Source organism: Furipterus horrens, unplaced genomic scaffold (assembly GCF_987537825.1).
Source record: "Furipterus horrens unplaced genomic scaffold, mFurHor1.1.pri manual_scaffold_10, whole genome shotgun sequence".
NCBI classification, from domain to species: Eukaryota; Metazoa; Chordata; class Mammalia; order Chiroptera; family Furipteridae; genus Furipterus; species Furipterus horrens.
The window spans coordinates 41,845,722-41,868,491 of NW_028327180.1; the positions used below are offsets into that span (position 1 = coordinate 41,845,722).

Below are 22,770 nucleotides of genomic sequence, written 5' to 3' on the forward strand. Positions count from 1 at the left end.
GTTAGAGGCTTGAGGGGTGGGGCAGTTGGGACGGGTGGGTGGGGGACCTCCTGAGTGCCTGGACCAGGGACGAGAGTGAGGGGCACTGCATGTATGACACGTAAGGGGGACAGGCCGCCCTGTGCCAGGCAGATGAGGAGAGAAAGGCTGTTTCAGGGGCGGCTGCCAGGATGCTCAGGTCCAGGTGATAAGAAGCACTGCAGGGGCTGTGGACCATTGAGGGGGAGGCAGAACCCCAAATTCCCTCCTGGCACTGAGAGCAGCCCTTCAGGCCCACTCTGGCCCTGGCCAGGGGCTGGGGAGGAAGGGACTGCAGGCTCGTGTGGGCTGTGTGGGGTACAAAGGGGGACAGGTTGGCTCTGGGGGCTCTTGAAAGGCTCTCGGCGCCCCTGGCAGCCAGGGAGTTCCCACATGGGAATGCATCCTCCTCCCCACTCCCGCGCATTCCCAAGCCCTCAGAGCCTGCCAGGCCTCCTCCGGGGAGTGTCCGCCTAGATCCAGTCAGTGGTGCCAGCCTCTGAGCAGGAAGGTGTCCCAGGTGGAACCCAGTGGCTTCCAGGATTGGGACAGGTTGATGCCCAGGTCCTTGTCCTTCCTGAAGCCCAGAGGAACCCATGGGGGTCTCTTGGTTCAGCCACACACTCAGGGACCAGGCTTTGTCTGGTTAGTGGGGGCTCCCTGTAGCCCATCTCTCAAGGGCCCCTGCCTGCAGGTGTGAGTCACTGTGGGCGCTGAATAATTCTGGCTGACCCAGCTGACCTTTGCCAGCAGCAGTGGCACTGCTGCTTCCCCCCAGGGTGGCCCTGCCCCTCCCGGGCAGCTCCACAAGGCGTGTCCTTACTGCTCTTCCAGGAGCCGGGGCCCAGGCTGGGCTGGGTTCAGTCGCAGGGACTTCTTCAGGGGAGAGGAGCTCAGTGAGGGCAGGCGGTCAGGACATGGGCTGGGAGGGCCCTACACACCCCCAGCCCCGCCGGCCTGGGCACCTGGTGGCTCTGGTTGTGAGTCTCCTCCTCACCTGCGGGCCAGGTAAGCGGGACGGGCTGGGGCCAGTGGAGGAGCCTGACAGATTGCTGGAGGAGAGCGACAGAGGTGACTGTTACCTGGTGCTTTCCAAACCCCAGCGGGGCAGCCAGGAGGATTTTTGCTCTTTGGTACAGGCTTGCCCCACAACCGGCCAGGCGAGGCTGTGTTTTCTGGACTGACTTGAGCGAGTTCACAAAACTGCAGTTTATGAGTTAAGTACCTGCCGAGGTCAGTGCAGAGATGTCCAGGCTTTCTTTCATTCACTGGCTCACTCACATATTCATTCCCTCTAGGTGTGCTTTTTTTTTTTTTCTTTTAAATTGATACCTGTGCTCCCAGCACCTGTACCAGCTCTCAGGTGGGAAACGAGCAAGTGACAGTTTCGCACTTCCCAGAGCTCCAGGCTGGTGGATGGGGCAGGGTGGTGCCCAGACACTTGGGGCACAAGACTGAGCAGGAGCTTTGCCATCGCAGGGGGGCTGAGAGGGGAGAGTTTGCCTACATGGCAGGCTGGTGTTGAGGTGGCAGGGTTTCTATAGGCACACTTAGTGTGGTAAAGGGAAGGGCGCTCCCCGTGGGGAGAAGTGGGTGGGCCGGGGCCTGGAGGTCAGAGTGACCAGTGCATCTGGGCTGCCTGATGGAGGTGCTGAGGGGAGGGGTACAAGCAGGAAGGCAGCCTGTGAGGGTTATAGGAGGTTGTTCTTAGATCCCAAGGGGGACTTTGCAGGCCTCTTGGTCATTATGGGGGTCAGCTTGGGCCTCGCTGCCCAGAGAAAGCCCACCAGCCTCAGGGATAGGTAGAGGTCCAACTTGAAGTTGAGGGGAAGGACCAGTCTCTCCCCTACAGAGAGAAGGTCCAGGATCCCCTGTGGGTGCCCCCAGGCTGCCCAGACCCCCACGCTGTTTTGCTCCATCTGCCTCCTTGGTCAGGAAATCAGAACTTTCCAGCCAGAGTCATCTGGTGCCCAGGATAGCCTGAGGCTTAGGGTTTCCGCATGTGCTGGGTGCTTACATATCTGTTCCATTGCTCCTTCTAGGAGAAAGGGCTGTCTTTAATGCTTAGTTGGGCAATGGGGGCCACCAGGGCCCGAAGGGGAGAGAAGAGGGGCTTCTGCATCCTGAGAGGGTGTGAGGCCCTGCACAGGGGCAGCCTGGGGCCACCTGGCTGTGCAGGCTTCCACCTTGCTCTTTCCCAACCCTGGCCAGGCAGGTGGGGAGGCACCCCGGCTCCCCAGCCCTGAGTCATCGTGGCTGGGCTTTGGCCCCGGGAAAAGCTTTGCGGTTGGACACCATTGTGAGGTGTCCACACAATGACATGAATGGTGGGCGGGTTTGTATAGGACAATCCTGCCACCTCTGATGGGGTGTGTCCCCCTGTGCTAGCCCCAAAGCGCGTTGCCACAAACAGAGGTTGTTTAACTGCTTTGTCTCCAAGGTTCACTCAGTGTCTGACGCTGGGGACTGTTTGAGCTGGGCAGCCTCCTGCTCCTGCCCCAGGGAGGACTGGTTGCCTGGACTGTGGCTGGACATACTGCAGCACACACCCGGGACAGCCTTCGCGGGGCAGGAAGCCCCTGGAGTCAGTCTAGACATATTCCAGGACTTTTGATTTAACACTGGCAAAGACTCCCTTAATCCCTGGGTAGAGATAAAAAAAAAAAAATCTAAATCCAATCCTGACAGGCTGTGTATTTCTAGGTCAGACACCTAACCTCTCTGATTTCCAATGCCCCAAAGAGTAATTTTTAAAAAATGACAGAGCTGGAGGAACTCCAGCCTTACTTCTTACTTCTTACTTCAGTCTGAACCTTGTCTTTCCTCTTCCATGTCTGCGTACTGTCCTCTTTCCCTCCTCGCCCTTGGGGCTGAGACACTCCAAGATCCCAAAGGACTTCAGTAACCATCAGTTTGTACTGGGCACCTAGTATGTGCCAGAGCTTTACCTGCATTATCTCAACTGAGCCTGCATGGTTAAGAACGAGGCACCATTGACTTGTTTTATTTTTATTTTATTTTTTTTTAAGTTAGATATGTTTTATTGATTATGCTGTTACGGTTGTCCCAATTTCTTTTCCCCCTGCTCCCCTCCACCCAGTGATCCCCCTCCCTCCAGTTGTCCACCCCTTTTAGTCCATGCCCATTGGTTGTGCATAGAGTTCTTCTCAACATCTTCCTGTCTACTCCATTCCCTCCTACTATGCTTCTTAATTCCTGCATCATCTCCCTCCCTTTCCCCCCTTCCCCATCTCTGCTGACCTCCCCCCAATATGTTCCCCATATCTATAATTCTTTTTCCACTCTCGTCACCTACTTAATTTGCCTTTGTTTCGATTCCCTAGCTTCTGCTGTTGGTTATTGTGATACAGTTTTCATTTTAATGTTCATAGTTTTGATCCTCCTTCTAAACCAGTCCTTTAACATCTCATAACAGTGGTTTGGATCTAATGAACTCCTTCAGTTTTACTTTGGCCTGGAAGCACTTTCTCTGCCCTTCTATTCTGAATGACAGCTTCGCTGGATAGAGTAATCGTGGCTGTAGGTTTTGGCTTTTCATTACTTTGAGTATTTCTTAACAGTCCCTTTTTGCATGCAGGGTCTCCTTTGAGAAATTGGCTGATAGTCTAATTGGGACCTCTTTGTACATAGTTCTTCTCTCTTGCTGCTTTTAAGATTCTCTCTTTATCCTTAATTTTTGACATTTTGATTATAATGTGTCTTGGTGTGGTTCTCCCTGGGTCCAGTTTTTCTGGAACTCTCTGTGCTTTCTGGACCTGTAAGTCTATTTCCTTCCCCAGGTTAGGGAAGTTCTGCTTCATTATTTTTTCACATAATTTTTCAATTTCTAGTTCTTCTTCTTTGCCCTCTGGCAATCCCATATTCGAATGTTTGTTCACTTATAGCTGTCCCAGAGGTTTCTGAGCCTCTCCTCGTGTTCCTCCCTTTTTGTTTCCTCTTTCTGCACTGGTTGACTGTGTGTTCCTTCCCTATGTTCCAATTTGTTTATTTGATCCCTGGTTTTTGTTTCCTCACCACTTGTTTCATATGTGTTTTCATTCATTTCATCAGGACTAGGCTTCATTCCTTCCCTGTCATGTTCAATATCTTTTGTTAATTCTGTAAGCTGCCTTATGACTATAGCTCTGAACTGAGCCTTAGAAAGCTTTTCTGTTTGTTCATCGGTTAATTCCTTTATTTGTTTTTTTTGGTTGGCTTCATGACTGTTATTTCAATCATTATTCTTGTCATTCTGACTGATTTCGTTTACTTTTCCTTCTTGCACGGGGCTGTCACCCCTCCTACGCCATGGGGTGCAGTGCCCTGAGCACTCGTCACACCCCAGCAACCTTTTTCACCACACTGTGGCGCTTTGCGTGGGGGCGGGGGTCCAAGATGGATTCCTGCCTTTCACTCTCCGCTGAGAGACCGGGATCCTCTTCCTCCATCCCCACACCCTCTGGGCCTCACAGTCCGAGGCAATGGGGGTCTGCCTTCCCCCACATTAGAATCATAAGCTGCCCGGTCTCAACTGCCACTGGGACTGCTCCCCTGGCGTTTCTCGCAGTCCCGCTGCTATCCCCACTGCTACCGCGGACGCACAACCTGACCTTTCTGTCCCGGTTTCGCCCCTCCTACCTGTCTGGATGAGCACCACTGGTTTATAACTTCATACGCTGGACTTTCATGTAGTTTTCTTTTCTGGAATTTCTGGTTATTTTTGGTTTTGAGGTAGTTGTATTCCTTCTTAGTTGTGGAGGGAGACGGAGAGTGTCAGTCTAAGCCTCCATCTTGGCCAGAAGTCTCTATTTTTATTTTTTTTAATGGAAGAGGAAACAGGCTCAGAGGGGTTGAGCCTTTTGTTAAAGTCACATGGCAAGGATCGGAATCCCAGTTTCTGGATAATTCCTAAGCCCCAACCCTTACCTTCTTCCTGGGAAGAGACTGAGGGCAGATGAAAGTTTTTTACCCCCTGGCCATTTCTTGGCATGTGGGTGCTGCCGCCCCTCCCATAAGGGTCCCCCCAGGGCTATGACAGCATTGCTATATGAAGATCGCATTTTGCTTTGCTGAGTGCCTTGTTGGGACCTTGGACATGGCCACTGCCCAAGCCTGGGCCTGGGAAGAGATGCCTGAGGCCCAGAGAGGGAGATGATGGAGAAAGGAGGCATTGGTGGGCGTTCATGTATGAGTGGAGGGTTTGTGGGGCGGGCCTCTGAATCTGAGCTGCTCTGGCCAGAATTTGAGTTCACATTCCACCACCTGTGACTCATGTCCTGGGAAAGAGGAAAGATTTGTTCACATTTCCCCTGAACCTTGAGAAAAAGAGTCACCTTTCTTCCCAGGGACTTGGTGGCCTCCTCAAAAGGAAGGCGATATGTCCAGGTGTGTGGGGCAACCTGGGCTTCTTCTTGCCCAGCTTGTCCTTCTGGTCACTTGATGCCCCCAGGGCTGTCCCCACGTGGGTCCTTTCCGGAGACCCAAGGCCAGACATGTGGCTCATATAAGGACCCACCTACTCCTGATGGTAGGTTCAGTGGTCCAGCGGTGTATCTGCACTTCACAGGTGAGGGGACAGAAGCTCAAAGAGGAAGTTTCCCATATGTCCAGGGTAGAATTGGGCTTCAAAACCAAGGTTCTCTGGCTCCAAACACAGTTTGTGTTCTGCTGTCACTGACCAGGTCTGGCTTCTGAGCGTGGGTACCAGCCTGCTTCCTCGTCTCCCTGCTCCCTGCTCCCTCCCCTCAGCTATTCACAGGGGTCTCACTTCATCATGGGCCCTGAGCTGTGGGAGGCAGGTCCCAGGTCAGAAGGACACATCACAGGACGGTCACCAACCGTCCTGGTTGGCCTGAGATGGAGGGAGTTCATGGGATCTGAAACATGAAGTGCTAACATTGAGAAAGTCCACCATGCCCAGTGGGCCTCCCCCTATCCGGGCCCCTCCCCTGCAGTTATTCCACCCCTGCCACTTCTTCTGCGACCTGTCCTAGTATCTGGAACATAGTAGGTGTGCAGTGAATGTTAGTTGCATTAATGAAGGAAGCAGGAATCCCACTTGGTGAGAACTATGGGTCTACCTCCCTCCCCAAAGTCCTGAGAGCCATGGGGACACTGCTCGCCTGCACTGCCTGAAGCAAAAGCCCAGACTTCTCAGGCTGCCAGGATTGGCATGAAGACAGGTGGACATCTTCTCTGACAGCAGGAGCCTCCTCCCAGAGCCCAGGGCAGACCCAACCCTCCTCAGCTCTCCTGAGCTCCTGAAGAAGCGTCCAGCTTTGCCACCTGTCTTCTGCGACCCTTGCCGCGCCGAGGGGCCCAAGGAGCTGCCTGCTGTGGAGAGGGAGCCATGGGCACTTCCCCTTTAGCCAGAGCCTCTCCCTGACCTCAGCTTCTCTGCCTTGGGGACATCCTCGGCCACAAAAGCCAGTGAATCCCTGCCCTCTCCACAGCTCTGTCTCTGAGAAGCACTGCTCATCCTGCCCCTTCCTGCCCTTCAGACTGTTACTGGCCCAACCAATGAGGCCACATTGAGGGGTGGGGGGGCTTGGTGGCTGTCAAGACAGGAGAAGTGCCTCTCCCCACCCCCACCCCACAACATAGAGATGGAAGAACTGTATTCCTAATAAAAATAGTGTTGATCCTCTATCATTCAATAGGGGGGGAGAGTTTGAAGTGTATTGCTTACTTAATTTCTCTTAAAAAGCTGTTAGATGCTTTTATGTCTGATTTATTTATTTTTATTATTTTTCAACTACAGTTGACATTCAATATTAGTTTTAGGCATACACCATAATGGGTAGACATTTATATAATTTATGAAGTGATCCTCCTGACAAGTGGCATGCATAGTTATGACAATATTATTGACTCTATTTCCTATGCTGTACTTTGTGTCCCCGTGACTATTTTGTAACTTCCTATTTGTACTTTTTACTCCCATCACCTTTTTCACCCAGCACTCCCACCCCCCTCACATCTGGCAATGCTCAGTCTGTTCTCTCTGCCTACGTTTCTGTTGTTAGATACTTTTATTAGCTCCACTTTTGTTATGTTATATATCATATGTTTATATTAAAAATATTGAAGTACTTTTATTAGCTCCACTTTTGTTATATACTGTATATTTATATGTTAACAATAGTTAGGTACTTTTATTATCGCCACATGAGAAACCTGAAACTGAAGATCAAGCGACCAACTGAGGCCACAAAATAGCAAATGGGAAGTGGGATTTGAACCTCAAACACACTTGAATCTTGAGTCATCACTCTTAACTGCTGTGCTATAACTGCTGCCAACTCTTAGGAACCAAAGCCAAAATATCTGAATGGCAATTGCCCTGGGGCCTCAAGCTCCAAGAACAGAGAACTCCATCAAGGGGACTGTGCAGTTATGGGCCAGGAAAAGCATGTCCACTCACTTAGAAGGCTTTTGGGCAAATAGCCAGGGGTGGGGAGTGGATGTAAGGAAGTCAGACCTTGGGGGACAGACATCAACAGCAGCCATGGCACCAGAAAGTTGCTTTTCTTGACCTGGGGAGAGATTTGGTGGTAAGGCTGTTAATAATTAATTAATCTCTGGAGCAAGGACCTCTCTTGTTTACCACTCTGTCACCACAACTAAGCATAGTGGCTGGCCCAGGAGAGGAATTTTTGGATGAATGGGGGATGGAGGGTATAGAAGGAATGAATGAATGATTGCAATGGTCTGTGAATGAGTCTTTCTGTAGAGGGTCCTCTAGAAAGAAGAAGGTGTCTAAAAGAAGAGATTTGCCTGCCTTCCCGCTACTTCCTGCTAAGATCACCAATCTTGGTCCTTCCTCCACAGGGATGCCATGGAATGCAGTGGTCTTTGCCCAAACCTCAGACCAAGTGACCTCTGGAGCCACCAGACAGTCAAGACACAATTCTTCATTTTCAGGATCACTCACTAACCCTGTGGGTAGGTCATGATTAAGACCACTAACAAGCAGTGTTTAGTGAGTCCTATCCTCCTACCCTGCATGGTGCTAACTGCTTCATATGCATCTTCACAACAGCCCTATGTTGTTATCCCCATTGGACATACGAGGAGACCAGGCTCAGAGAGGTTAAGTGACCTGCCTTGGGTCACACAGCAACCAAGCAACAAAGCTGGGATTCAAATCCAGTTGAGCCTACTTTTTCCAGATTCCTCCCACTGTGCATTTTGTTTCCTGTCCTGTGGAGGCTGCAACTGGCTTGATTTTAGGAAGGGGAGATAGTGGGTTTCCAGGGATTGAATTGTACCCAAGGTCTGTATCTCCTCTACCTTATAGATACTGGTTTCCTTAAGAGCAGGCAGGAGAAAGACAGCTGGCCCTTATTCCTCTCCCTTTGAAGCTCCTGGCTGCCCACTCACATTCTTTCTCTACATCTACACAGTATCTGGGTTGTAAATTGTGTCAATGGGCCTCAACCCCGGACGCAGCCATCAACTCAGCCATCAATTCAGCCATGTACACAGGAAAGATTCATGGTGATGCGGCATGACTGCCCAGACCCTGCTTGGTAGGAACCAGCATGGGCAGAAAAAGGGAACTGGAAGTCAGAGCCCTATCTGGGTTCCTCATATGCCCTCCACAACTTGCTCCTGAGTGGAGGGTCTTCCCTCTCCCAGGAGCCTAGTTTGTCCCTGGTATTTGGGCAACCAAGCCCTCATAAGCAGCACAGCACAGCAGTGAGCGGCACAGACATTGGTGCCAGAAAGGCCTGGGTTCAAATCCCGCTTCTGCCACATCCTGGACAAGTGACGTCGGCTCTCTGAGCCTCCAGTTTTGTATCTATAATGTGGGGGGAAACGCATGATTGAGTATTTGTAAAATCTCATTGGAATTAGATGATGCCTCCTAAACAGCGGTTCTCAGCTGGGTAGGGGTTTTGCCCTCTGGGACATTTGGCAATGCCTGGAGGTATTTTTGGTTGTCATTTCTGGTAGGACAGGGGCTACTGACATCTGGTGGGAAGAGGCCAGGGACACTTTGAAACATTCTGTCCCTCCTCTGCCAGCACAGCCTTTCTGCAGGTAGAGCGATCAGTCCCTGCCGTTCTCTGCACTGGAGTCCTGTGCACTGAGGCCGCCGTTCCTTGGGGACAGTGGCTCTCCTTCTGGCTGTGCACCTCTGTCAGGGCCTCAGAGGCATTTACATTGGTCTCTGGCTTCTGAAACATGCCAGCGAGACCTTCTCTATGCTCCAGCCCCCCAAACAGCAGCCACGTCTGTAATTGTTTATGAGATGGTGGCCTGACAGAATCAGCCTTAAGAGCCCCACCTGCCTTGAATTTAGCAAGCTCTCCCCATTCTGATCTTTACTTTTTTTTTCTTCTATTTGTTGTTTTATTACAGTTGTCTCATTTTTCCCTCATGGCTTTACTCTGTTTTGAGAGTTCACTCCTTGACAGTCAGAGAGCAGAAGGCCGGCATGTAATCTCAGCTTTGGACTCTCCACCGCCGCCCCCGCCCCAGAGCTTTCTCAGGAGGAGTTCTCAGTTCACACAGTGCGCTGATACAATATATGTGTGACAGTGCCCTCTGCCCCTGAGGTGGCGGATTCTGCATCTTTCCTGGCCTCTGATGCAGACCATCATACAAAACTCAGACAGCACAATTGAAAGGGGGGTTTAGGGGTAGCTGGGGACACTCGGACACTAGAGAGAGCCTTCTGTACCACGGACACGTAGACAAAAAAATCTCATTCATATAAGTCTGCATTCTGTGTCCTGAGAAGGTGTAATGACATGATGGTGGCGAGCTTGGCTTGGGCTGCATTACTATGTGTCAGTCACTCTTTGTATGGATTAATTCACTGAGTAGTAGGAACTTCACGGTGTTGTTATGGAGAGTCAGTGAGGCAGTGCAAGTAAACAGAGGGTCTGGTGCAGAGATCCTGAACAATTTCTTCATTCCCTCAGTATCTTCATCATTCCCCACCCTCTGGAGGTGGCAGCTTCCCACAGGACAGATTATCTACAGATGTCTCAGGAAGCTGATGTTATCCTTAGCTCAGCATAATATTTTTGTGAACAGTAGACACTTAACATGTATGGATGAACCAATGAATTTTATTTTCTTTTTAAAAAATATTTTATCTTTAAGTTTAGAGAGAGGGGAAAGGAGGCAGAAAGAGAGGGCAAGAAACATTGATTGGTTGCTTCTTGTACGTGCCCCAACTGGGGACCAAACCCGCAACCCAGGCATGTGCCCTGACCAAGAATCGAACCAGCAACCTTTTGCTTTGTGGAAGAATGCTGAATCAACTGAGCCACACTGGTCAGGGCTGAATTTTACTGTCATTTCGTTAATAGGATACGCATGCTGCAGTTGTGCTGTTAATGAGTTGAATTCATTCACACATTGATTCATTCATGCAACAAATGGATACAAGCACCATGATAGGTAGGAGAGAGGCAGATTCCAAAGATACATATCTTTGAAATATATATATTCCAAAGCTTCTGGTCTATTACAACGTCACCAAATAATTGAGAATGTGAGAAGTCAGGTTAAAGTGATACACACCAAAGCTCAGGAGAACACAGGATCAGAAAGGGCCTCTCTTTTAGGTTCCTGGATCCCATTTCCAACATGTGCATTTTGGGAGTCCACCACATAACACTCAGCAGTTCTGGGACACAAAAAGGGGGTCTGAGAATTGAGCTCAGTTCTGACAATATTTACCCAGAGACAGTTTCAAGATCCCACAGGTTGAGGGATCAGTTCTCCATGACGGCTTCCCTCCCAGCCCCACAACACAGACTTCAGGCACCAGCTGCAAGCCCATTTTGTTTCCTGTGCTTCTGATTGACTGGCCATGATCAGAGGTTCCCACACCCTCCTTCTTGGGTTCAGTTAATTTGCTAGAGCAGCTCACAAAACTCAGAGAAACAGTTTACTTACTAGTTCACTTGTTTATTGTAAAAGGAGACAACTGAGGAGCAGCCAGACAGAAGACAGGCATAGGGCGTGGGAAAGGGGTCAGGAACTTCCCTGACTTCCAGGAACCACCATCCTCCAGTGCCTTGGCTCGGTCACCAGCCTGGAAATGCTCTGAACATGTTTATTTTTTATTTTTTATTTTTATAGGGGCCTCATTATATAGTCATGATTGATTAAATCATTGGCTGTTGGCAACTGATTCAACCTCCAGCCCCTGTTCCCTTCCCTGAAAGTTCCAACCCTCTAATCATGGGGTTGGTCCCCTGGGGAACCAACCCCTGCCCTGTGACGCCCTGGAGGCTTTCCAATAGTCCCGGCATTAACACAGAAAAAGACACCTGTATCCCTCCCTTAGGAAGTTCAAGGGTTTCAGGAACTCTGTGCCAGAAAGGGACCAAGAACAAATATACACTGTTAATAAATTCCAGTATCACAGCTTCAAAGGCTCCAGAGGAGGATATGCTTGAGCTGCATATTTTTAAAATTAACTTTCTAGAAGAAAAATAAGAAAGAGTGGTAACATATATTTTCCTTCCCGGGCTTTCCTGAAAATTCTAATGTTCTAAAATGAGCTGGTATTAATTTGTCTTTAGAAAAAGGAAAAAATAATAAGAAAGGCATTGGAAGTAATGTATGCTCATTGTAGAACACTTTAAAATTCAGTAAAGATGAAGGAAGGAGTACAATGTGGTGACTAGGTGTTAATTTGTGAAATGTTATAGTGATAATTGCAGACAGAATGGAAATATGAGTGTAGAACAGCTACTTCTTTGGCCGGGGACCTGCAGGAATGTAGCTGTGCCTTACAGAAGACAAATGGAAGGATGTTGTGGGAAGCAAGACCAGAGCAGGGTTTCTTAAGCTCAGTGCTACTGATTGATAATTGGGGCTCCGTAATTGTTTGTTAAGCAGCGTCTTGGTCTCTGGCCACTAGATGGCAGTAGAACGCCACTAGTTGTGACAACCAAAAAGTTATACTGTAGATAATATTAAATATTCCTGGGAGGGGTGGGGTGTGGGGCAGGCATAGCTGACCAAAAACCACCATGTTAAACAGAGAGTCAGACAAGGTGATGGGTCATTAAGAACTTGACAGACTAAGGAACTGCATTCTGTGGTCCGTGAGGTTCCACTGCAAGTTTTGCAGGAGGGAACTGGAAGGTCAGATTTTAATTTAAGTAGACTTTCTGTGGTTGCAACATCTTTCTCTTTCTCTTATTCAAACTGGTGCCTTCTCGGTCAGAAGAGTTGCCCAGTTTCCCCAACCTCCCCTACACATAGCACTTGGGTCACAGGTCTGTCCAAAAGAAGCACAGCGGTGCCACCACGTTTCCCAGAGCAAGAAACTGCAGGGAGCCCAGCAGCTCTGCAGCAGCCCCTCCCCTCAGACACTATTCTCACACCCGCACCCGGAGAGGCAAATGCTGACCCATTCCTGCTTGAACCCACAGGCCTCCCTGGGTCAACCTCTCCTACCCCACCCTCGTCAACAGGGGGCAACAGTGCTGAAACCACATGGGAGATGGATTCTGGACCCATGGGAGCCAGTTTCCCACAGGATACGTCTGTAGGTGTAACCGCAGTGAAAGGAATTGTCCCACATCTCACTTCTCCGGCGAAGACCACAGCTGGTCCTGCCTCTTGGGTTCAGGGAAGAACCACCCAGTCCTTGGAAATGATGTCCTCTGCCCTCCCTGACTCAAGCTCTAGAGAAACTTTAAAATCAGAGCAAAGAAGCAGACCATCATTGAGCCCCCAGGCAAATGGAACGCCTTCCGGGAACTTCTCTACTAAAAGCATAGTTCCGGGATTCAGTTCTATAAGGACCAGCTCCTCAGAAGGTTCTTTTGCCAGAGAAGCATCTGCAGGCACACAAAGTGCAGAGACCACCAGTGGCCAGGCCCCTGGTAAGTACGCCCCTCTCACTGATATCTCAGTGATGGAAGGCAATAGAACAGGGAGCAGCTGGGACACAAAACTTCTTCCTACAGCAATCCCAGTTTCAACAGAGCCAAACACAGATCTGATGGTCTCCAAGAAAAATGTCCCAATGTTCAAGATTTCATCAAAGACCACAACTGCTGACTCACATGCCCCAGGAAACATGAATCCATTGCTTGGGACAGCTGCTTCATCCCTACTTGACTCTTCACCTACAGAGGCTCCACATTCCTGGGGTGCAACCAGTCAGGAACCAACTCCACCGAACACCAGACATCCCTCCTCCTCTACAGAGAGCAGCTCTGCAGAAGATGCGATGGTGGGCACCAATATTCCTCTGAGGTCGTCTGCATCTGCTCACGGTGACAAAGAGTCAGTGTCCAGTAAAATCTCAATCCAGAGTGTCACCTCTTCCATGACCACAGGGACCCCTGAGACCACAGAAGGAACTGAGCCCAACTCAGCTGCTCCTGTGTCCATGACACTAAGCAGTGGAGCAACAGGTGCTGAAAGGGTCAGAAGTACCACTGCTCCTCTGGCCCGTCCATCCCCATCAGGGGAGGGACAGCAGGCAATGTCCACACCCTCAGCACTTTCTCTGAGACCAAGGACACACCCAGCATACCTGCAACCAGGACTTCGGCTTCTGAATGGCCAGGCGGTCCTAGGACCCTCAGCATCACCAGTGTTTCAGGAGAGCCACATCCCCTTCTGCCACCTCAGGCTCACAGGACACCCACACCCTCCCCTCCACAACTGGAAAGGAGGCCAAGGAAACTTTGAATGCCTCTATGTCTGCACATGAGACCTCCATTCCTGCAAGAAAGAACAATTTGGCTACCACCTTGGGGCCCACCCTGGGTTTTACCACCGCGATAGCAGGTACATAAGTGCAACTCAACTCTCTTCGTCCCACCCAGTGCTGGAGGTCAGAACCACACACGGCACATCTGCAAGGCCCAGCACCAGCACAGCTGCCCCCGAGAGCTCTGTGCTACCTGGACACCCCTCTCCATCACCCCAACAGCAGTGTCACGGACCAGTGCAGAGACAGCTGAACACATTAGCGATCCCAGGCACACACGGTGGGCAGACACAAGCTCAGGAATGATGACATCTGCCAGTGTGGCAGCCCCTGTCACCACTTTCCTTGTTTCCTTGTTGACTTCTGGATCCACCGTCCCAAGCACCAGCTCTACTGGAACATTATCCAGAGACTCACATTCAGACACACTCACCACAGAAGCCATGACTGGCCCAGCCACGGATCAGCTTCATGTTCCCACTGGGATCTCAATGACAGGAAGCAGCAGCACTGGGAGCAGCTGGGGCATGGCCCCCCTGCCCACAGGAACCGCAACGTCCTCTGAGGCAGCCCCAGAGTTGAATGTGGCCACCAAACCTGCCCCAGCCACCACCTCTCCAGCTGAGAGCAGAATGGCTGCTGGTGTAAATGTTCCAGGAGGGACACACCCATCATCTGAGCTGATTTCTTCGATTTATCCTGTGATATCATCTAGACAGAGCACAGATTCCAGGGGACAAAGCAGCCCAGCGCTGGCATCACTGAACACTGGGCAGCCTTTCTCTGCTGAAGCCACCTCTGCAGGAGACGTCATGGAAACCACCCATGTTCCTCTCTTGTCACCTGCCTCCACTCTTGGTGGTAAAGTGTCAGTGTCCACCACACTCTCATTCCATGCCCACAGGGACCCCTGAGACCACAGAAGGAACTGAGCCCAACTCAGCTGCTCCTGTGTCCATGACACTAAGCGGTGGAGCAACAGGTGCTGAAAGGGTCAGAAGTACCACTGCTCCTCTGGCCCGTCCATCCCCATCAGGGGAAGGGACAGCAGGCAATGTCCACACCCTCGGCACTTCCTCTGAGGCCAAGGACACACCCAGTGCCCCCGCAGCCAGGACTTCGGCTTCTGAATGGCCGGGCGGTCCTAGGACCCTCAGCCACACTAGTTTTTCTGGAATGAATCTGACATTTCCTTCATCTGTCTCCTTCCCCTCAGTAGAGACCAACACCTATCCATTTATCCATGGAGAGAAGTCAAGGGGAACCTTGGATCCACCTGTTTCACCACTTGAGACATCTGCCCCGACCCGGGACTTCCCCGCTGTGGACTCCCAGCTTTCCCTCTCAGCTCTGTGTTCTTCCTCCCACCCAGTGACAAACTCCCCCAGCACAGCTCTTCCCAAAACAGCTACAGCAGCGACATCACCAACTGCCACAGGCACCTTTAAATATTCCTCTGTCCCTGGAAACACAACCTGGCCAGAGTCTAGTCCCAAATTCGAGACAGGGCCACCTTTAGTGCCAGCCAGTGTTTCAGCCCCTGCCACTCCTCTCTCAGCTCCTGTGGGGCTCACCAGATTCACCTCCCCAGCAATCAGCTCCATGAAGAGAACTTCTCTCCAGGAACCATCAGCAGCCACGTTCACGACAGAAGCCGCAAGTGGCCCGGCCACTGTTTCTTTTACAGTTTCCGCAAATATAGCGACCACATGGGGCCACGGCAGTGGAAGAAGGTTGGGAACAAGCCCCCTGCCCATTGGAACCACATCTCCGTCTGGGCCATCCCCGGATTTCACCTTGGCCGCTGAAAGGGTCCCAACTGCAGCATCTGCATCTCAGTCCGCCAGACAGGGAAAACCAATCGGCTGGCACAGTTTCTGAGGCTCCCTATCGCTCGGTCCCTGGAGGGACTACAGCTTCTGAGGATGGAACTAGCCAACCTCTGACTTCACAGATGGCTGCAGTTCACTCACCTCCTGAGCGTGGCTCTGCTGGAGGCAACCTGCTCAGCACTTTGTCCCCACCTCCTTCTGCTTCTGCTGCCAAAGCCACAATGTTCACCATGGTCTCAGCCCAGAGGGTCACTGCAAGCATGAACACGGAAACGGAGGAAACGAGTACATGGAACATGCCCAACTTACCTTCCATGACTTCCTTGTCACTAATATCCCAACCAGCGCTGACACAGGGAAAAGCGCCCCCATTCCCCTGGGTCCTCAGTCCCCAGCCCCATCAGTGGAGTTGCCAGAGAGGAGATTCTCCACCCTCAACACCCCTGCTGAGTCGACAGCCACCTCCAGCAGCAGCCTCCGAGCCCACACCGGCTCAGAGAGTCCCAGCAACACCAGCCCCACCACAGCTTCAGCTGGAACTTCCACACCCCTCCCCTCCCCCTCAGTGGAGACCACCACTCCTGCCTCAGTAGTGCAAGTGGAGACAGGTGAAGCTCCTTACTCTTCTGGGTCCCAACCAGAGCTGTCAGTTTCAGGAGAGATGAGCACCAGTGGCACCTGGGCCTCCACCGTGGAGAGCCTAGGGTTCCAACCACAAGTCACCGCTCTTTATCCCATGCAGTGCAGGAGCTTGGAAACACAGACAGCCACACTAGAACAGAGTCCACCAGCCCAGCTCCTCATGCCACAACTTCAAAAATCCCAAAGGTACCTTATCCTGCTAGCCCGGCTACAATAGCGTGGACAAGCACAGGCACAGCTGAATACGCTGCTCGAGCCCAGGACACAAATATGGCAGAAAAATCTCCAGCACCTGGGACACAACCGCAGGCCCAGCCTCTGTAGAAGCCTCCACTTCCTTCACCACTGGAAGCAGCACGTCGGAGCTGACCACTGATGCCCCAGGTGAGCCCTTGGCCCGCGCTGCCGGTGGGCACAACACAATCACTTCTTGGCTGTGGGCCCTCACTACATCTCTCCCCACAGCAACAGGGCTGAGTGCCAGCTGGACAGAGGAAATTGTCCAGACTGACTCTGTTGTCTCGAGTCCAAGTTCATCCAAGACAACACTGGACACTTTCTCACCTGTGTCCATACCTCCTCACACACTTCCAAAGCCAGGAGTAGATACCAGTGCTGTCCAAAATACAGCTTCAACCACCTTGGACCAGCACCTGGAAGAACTCATATTTTCAGCCACAGCTTCCCAAGAATTCACCGTGAGTCCTGAGCCAAGTCCATCCGTCTCATTGATTGATTCATCCTCAGACACCACAACCACAGGCATCACAGCCTCAGGGACTGGAGGCAGCACCGATGTGCCTGAATCCAGACTTGCAGCCCTCCCCAGCACAGAAGCCAGGAAGAGCCCATCTCTGCTCCCTCTCTCTCCTCTTCTATCTACGGAACCACACCACAGCGTCTCCCACAGCGCTGGCCACTTGGGCACGAAGCCCGCAGGCACCCAGGAGAAGACCCACACCATTGACGGCAATAGTGTCAGTGAGCTTCACGTCTCACAATGAGACAAGCTCGTTTCCAGAGTGGTCTGCTGAGGCTCAGAGCCTTGCTGCCTCTGTGAGCTCTGTGAAAACCAGCAGAGTGGTCACTCAGACATCTGACCACGGGGAAACCACAGTCGATCTGGGAACAAGCTTAGTTGCCAAATGGAATTCATCTCTGCCTTTGACCCCAAGCACTGCTGGGACTCCTGCTTCCACTGAGGCAGCCACTCCTGGAAGGCACAGTGGCCCTTGGTCTGTGACCATAAGGAGGGTTGGGGCAGGATCCTCTTCTTCAGCCTCCTCTGGGTGCCCAGAGATGACCACGCCATCAGCCACACCCCCCACAGTGGGGGAGGCCATGGGCTGTACCTTATGCCTTCCTAAGGACAGGGCTATGTCCACTGAGAAGGTGTCAGCTTTCTCTTTGGTCTCCGGACTTCCAGGCACAAGATCTCTCCCATCTCTCCCAGGGACCCCATCCTCCATGGGTACTGGGGAGGATGCAGGGACGAGCTCAGCTGCCTTGTGGCCCAGTTCAGCAGCTGAAGGGGAAATAAATCCTTCTATTCACACATCCTCTGCCATTAGCAACAGTCCTGCTCCTTTGGATCTGTCCACCCAAGCAGGGCCCATGGCCTCTTCCCTACATCCCACAGCCCCAACCTAGGTCTCTTCAGAAGTATTTACCAGTATTCAGGCACAAACAAGCCACACTTCTGAAACTTTTTCCTCTTCAGGAAGCCCAGGGGCCAAGCACACCAACCCAGGAGTGAAGACTGGCCTGGTCCAAACACCATCAGGAGCATCGACCTCTTCCGAGTCCAAGACAGAGCCTCCCTGGACATCAGCCTCTCTCTGGTCAGAGGTTCCCACCAACAGAGGTGAGATTCTGGGGCAGGGGGTGACTATGTCCCTGAACTGACAGCTTACCCTCACTCATGAGTAAGACGTGTTGCTTCTGCATTCTTGGACATGGGCTTGCTTTTCCTTGATTGGTCATTAAAGATGGTGAGGAATATTTCTCTTTTTATGCACAAGGTTCTGACTTGTTTTGCTTCAGGATTTTGGTTGCAGAGGGTACCCCAGTGGCTAGGGTAGCCACTGAACTTCCCTGGGTGTGGTTTTCTAGTTCACTGTAGAATTCACCTGCATGTAGCTATAGTTACGGGATGGCTCACCCACTCTGTGCTTTGTAGCCTTTCCTGATGAACACCGCACTAAAAACAAACAAACTAAAAAACCCCAACTTATTTATTGTGGTAAAATACACCTAACATAAAATTTGCCATTCTAACCGTATTTAAATATCCAATCAAATGGCTTTAAGTACATTCACTTGGTTGCACAATCATCACCACTACCCATCTTGAGCTTTTTTCATCATCCCAAGTGGAAACTCTGTCCCCATTAAGCATCGACTCCTCCTGTTTTCCTCCCCCAGCACCGGAGTCACCATTTTTTTCGGTCTCTATGAATCTGACTGCTCTGGGTACCTCAAAGACATGAGATCACACAATATTTGTCCCTTTGTGTCTGGATTATTTTGCTTCACACCATGTTTTCGAGGCTCATCCAGGTTGTACCATGTGTCAGAATTTCACTCTTTTTTAAGGCTGAATAATGTCACATTTTAGGTACACACTCCATTTTGTTTATTTAAACATAGAGATTTGAGTTTTCTCTAGCTTTTGTCTTTTGTGAATAATGCTGCTATGAGCATTAGCACACAAACATCCACTGAGTCCTTACTTTCAGTTCTTTGGGGTGCACACCTGGAAGCAGAAGTGCTGCACAGTGCAGAGTAGCACCAGTTCATGGTTAGGGGTTGACACATCTTCTCAGGGTCACCTGTTCTCACCCAGATGAGAATCAGCCCAGAGTGAACAAGGGGCCCTAAGCTTTCCTAGGTGTCCCTGATTGAGGTCTTTGTTTCCAAAGTGTGCACATAGTGATTTCCCCCACGTGTCTTCCTTCCAAATTGATCAGTATCCATCCCATCCATTTGTCTCTCTTGCAGGCACTGCTGGGACTATGGCATCCACTGCTAATATCCCCATGCATGAAAGTTCCTCATGGCTGGAAGGGGACCCTTCCACACCTGTGACAGCAGTGTACTCTGCAGGTGTGATGGCTGACACTTAAGTCTGTCGCTCTAGCAACCTCACTGTATGTTCTCTGATAAATTGCCCTTTTGCTAGAAACAGTCTGAGAACTTGGTACCACCTGGCTTTCTCCGAAAAATGTTGGTCTCACTGTCCTTTTTCTTCAATAGAGCACCTAAGTATTTCCAAGAACACAAGAGACCAGTTTGTGTTCAGGAGATTTTTACCCGGAGATTTATGGTTCTTACTGAAAGAGGTCTGAAAATAACATAATAAGAATGGGTTAGTAATGATCAATGGTTCTTGGAATCGTCCTAAATAAGAAGGATCACCATCTTGGAGGATGTGACACCATCAGGAAGTTAACTCTGTCCCCCTGAGGTGCTTACGTTGATGAGTACGTCTGTCCTGATTCCCAAAAGCAATGACTTGACATGTCCTCCTATTCTAAAAGTGAAATGATTCTGTTCTTTCCAGATGAGAGAGGTGAAAGAATATGCAAATATACAGGAAGTAAGCTTGTCTGGATCTGTATCTTCCCCTAACCTATTAAAAGCAAGCCACAGAGCTTTCTTCCAATTGGACTCAGTTTGAGTGAGAGTTTTAGGGGAGAAAGGCAGATATCAGACTAAAATATATTAATATATTGAGTAAAGGAAGGGATAGTCCTTTACCCTCCCCTAAGATGCAATATGTGCTACAGAGGCCCACATGATCTCTGTAGTCCAGTCATAGACCAAGCACATATACCCACCATTAGACACAGTCATGGGTAATAGGATTCCTGCCATCTAAAGGAGCAGACCATGGGCAGAGGGTGTCTTCAACTGAGTTGTAAGAAGGGAGGAAGGAGGATCAAACCCAGAAGAACCCCCTCTAAATTTTCTTGCACGCTTTATAACTGAAGAGTTATCACAGGCCTGCCCACCGGAAGCCCAGGATCATCTGAAGTCATCATAAACCTAAGCTCACAGGAGCCCACGGCAGCCCTGAGATTGAGGCCACTGTGCAAATGCGTCTCAGGAAAACTCTAAAAGTGAATGCTCCCATGGAGAGCTCAGTGGGACCAGCTACCCTTCAGTCCATGGCCACAGGGAGTGGCTGTGCTAGACTCACTCCCCTGCCCACAGGAACCATGGTGCCTGCAGAATCCCCTGTGGAAATGGCAGTAACTACATAGATCTCTTGCTACCGACATTCAGCTGAGGCTGTGGTCAGTACATACTCTGAGACACCAGAAGGGACCAGGCATTCAAGAGGAACATGGTCCTCCCTCCTCTCAGAGTCTACGGCGTAAGGCCCCACTGGGAATGTTCAGTGAATCAGCCCAGTTCTGACTCCCAAGGCAACAGGAGTGGCTTGGTTCCACTGGCAGGGTCACAATGGGCACACATGTCCCATTGAGCACATCTTCCACTGGCTGTCAAAACTCTGCAACAAGCTTAGTTACAGTCCCCAAGGAAACCACAGCTCAGTGACAGATAAATCTGAACTTAGAATCTTGACATGGGTCAACACCACAGTCGTCCTTCCACTGACCTGAGCAAACAGACAGTGACAACTTAACAGCAGACACGTGGGCTTGTGGGTGAAATTTCTTCATCAGCTACCCCATGGTCAGAGCAGATGTCTGGAAGGGGCCTGACACCAATGGCCTTCTCTGTGGACACAAACACAACTATGACCATCCCTGTGGCCCACGCTACTCCTACAAGACCTTGGACTTATGGTAGATCAGACAGCTCAGCCACTATCAGCCTCATCAGTGTGGCACAAGAGAAAACTGGCTCCTCTATATCTGCCTCCTCCCCTTTCCTTGGGCCCAAGTCTGAGTCTATCTCAGGATTGGGGACCAAGGACACTACATCGCCACTCAGGGCCCCTTCTGGGATATCATTTCCTGTAGGACTAACAAGCAAGAGTGGAGGTCTCACTCTGGAGGTTATCAGCTTCAGCCACAGGGAAGCAAGGTTGGTCTCAACTGTGATGCCTAGCCTGGAGAGGAGTGTCAGAACCACGGACAGCACCCAAACAATGAGGACCTCTTCATGGACTGTCACAGACACAGCTGCTCACACGCATGTCACTGATGTGCCTGAGGTCAGTTCTACAGGAAAAACACTTTCTTCCTTAGCATCAACCACTGAAGTGGGCTCTACCCATGACACTTTAGCTCCCACTAGAACCAGACTGGCCCCCCTACTCTCCTTGTTTTCAGGTGAAGTCACTTAGGTCAGCACAGCACTGAATACTTTGAGTCCAGAGGACACAACCATATCTGCTCCCACTGCAACTTTTTCTGATGACCAAGGAGTGAGCACCTTATTCTCTGAGATTTCAGGTACAGACTTGACTCCCAAAAGTCCTGAAATACCTGTACTTCTTCATTCCATTACTTTTTTGCTAAACCAAGCAAACAGATCAATGTAAATTATGCCCTGCCCACATTTATGCCTGATGTGTCCACCAGGGACTTAGTAGCAGAATCTGCGTCTTCAGCATCTACAATAGATTCAATTGGTGTGGAAGCCACAAGATCCCAAGAATTCACCTTAGAGTCCAATGATAACTCATCCACTTCACAGCAACTATCCCCTACAGGGAAATTCCCTTCTGACCATGCACATTCAAAGACCACACCAGAAAACCCCACAAAAAGACCCAGAATCATGCCCTCCCCCATTGAGACACAACCTGCAGAAATGTAAACACGTCACCCTGAGGCTACATTAAAGGACAATATTCGCCTGGACACATCAACTATGATCTCCCGAGTGGGGACCTTCTCAGCTGTGACTCAAAGTTTTACACACTCAGAGATGACAGATCTCATAAGCAGAGGTCCTGAGGATGTGTCAAGGACTGGTCCTTCTTTTGTGGGACAAAGCAGCTCTTCTTCCCTCGAATCTATCTCTGACACAACCTCACCTTTGCCAGGGTCTCCTACAAATGCAGAAAGTGGTCCCTCCTCTCCTTCTCTACTTTGAACCTCTGGCCAGGTAAAGATCACTGACATGGTGGACACAAGCTTGTACCCTGGATCCCATTCCTCTCCCAACTGGAGTGACACTGGCCACTCCCCAATCCTCTACTGATACAGAGGCAATTCACCTTTCTAAAACCACAGCCATGATTAATGTGGGGACCACCACTTCTGGACAGGACACACATTCCTCTATCCCAGCTCACTCAGGGCCATCCAAAGCTACTTCTCCTATGCTTACCTCTTCCATCTTAAGGGAAACTACTGTTTCCACATCAATGCCAGTGTCCTTTGTGCCAACAATATTTGAATCTGTGCCACTTTCACACCCAACTTCTGGCCTGGGTGTAACAAGCATAGCCAGGGACTTCAGCTCAGCCACACCCATTCATATGCCTTCATCTCCTTGGTCTAATCATCTGTTGAAGAGTCCCAGGACTGGTGCCACAGATATTCTGTCTTCAGTGAAGACCACTTCAGCTGACACATTGATACTTTCTTTGTCAGA

General features: G+C 50.5%; 1 protein-coding gene across 1 annotated transcript; it reads left to right on the forward strand.

The window, feature by feature from the left end:
* Positions 1-935: 935 nt before the first annotated feature.
* Positions 936-15,601, forward strand: LOC149999798 (mucin-16-like). Its single transcript, XM_090290186.1, is given in 7 exon segments — positions 936-1,089; positions 12,270-13,475; positions 13,478-13,609; positions 13,612-13,785; positions 13,788-13,910; positions 13,913-14,615; positions 14,617-15,601. Coding segments are annotated over 7 exon segments (3,477 nt in total).
* The last annotated feature ends 7,169 nt before the right edge of the window (positions 15,602-22,770 follow it).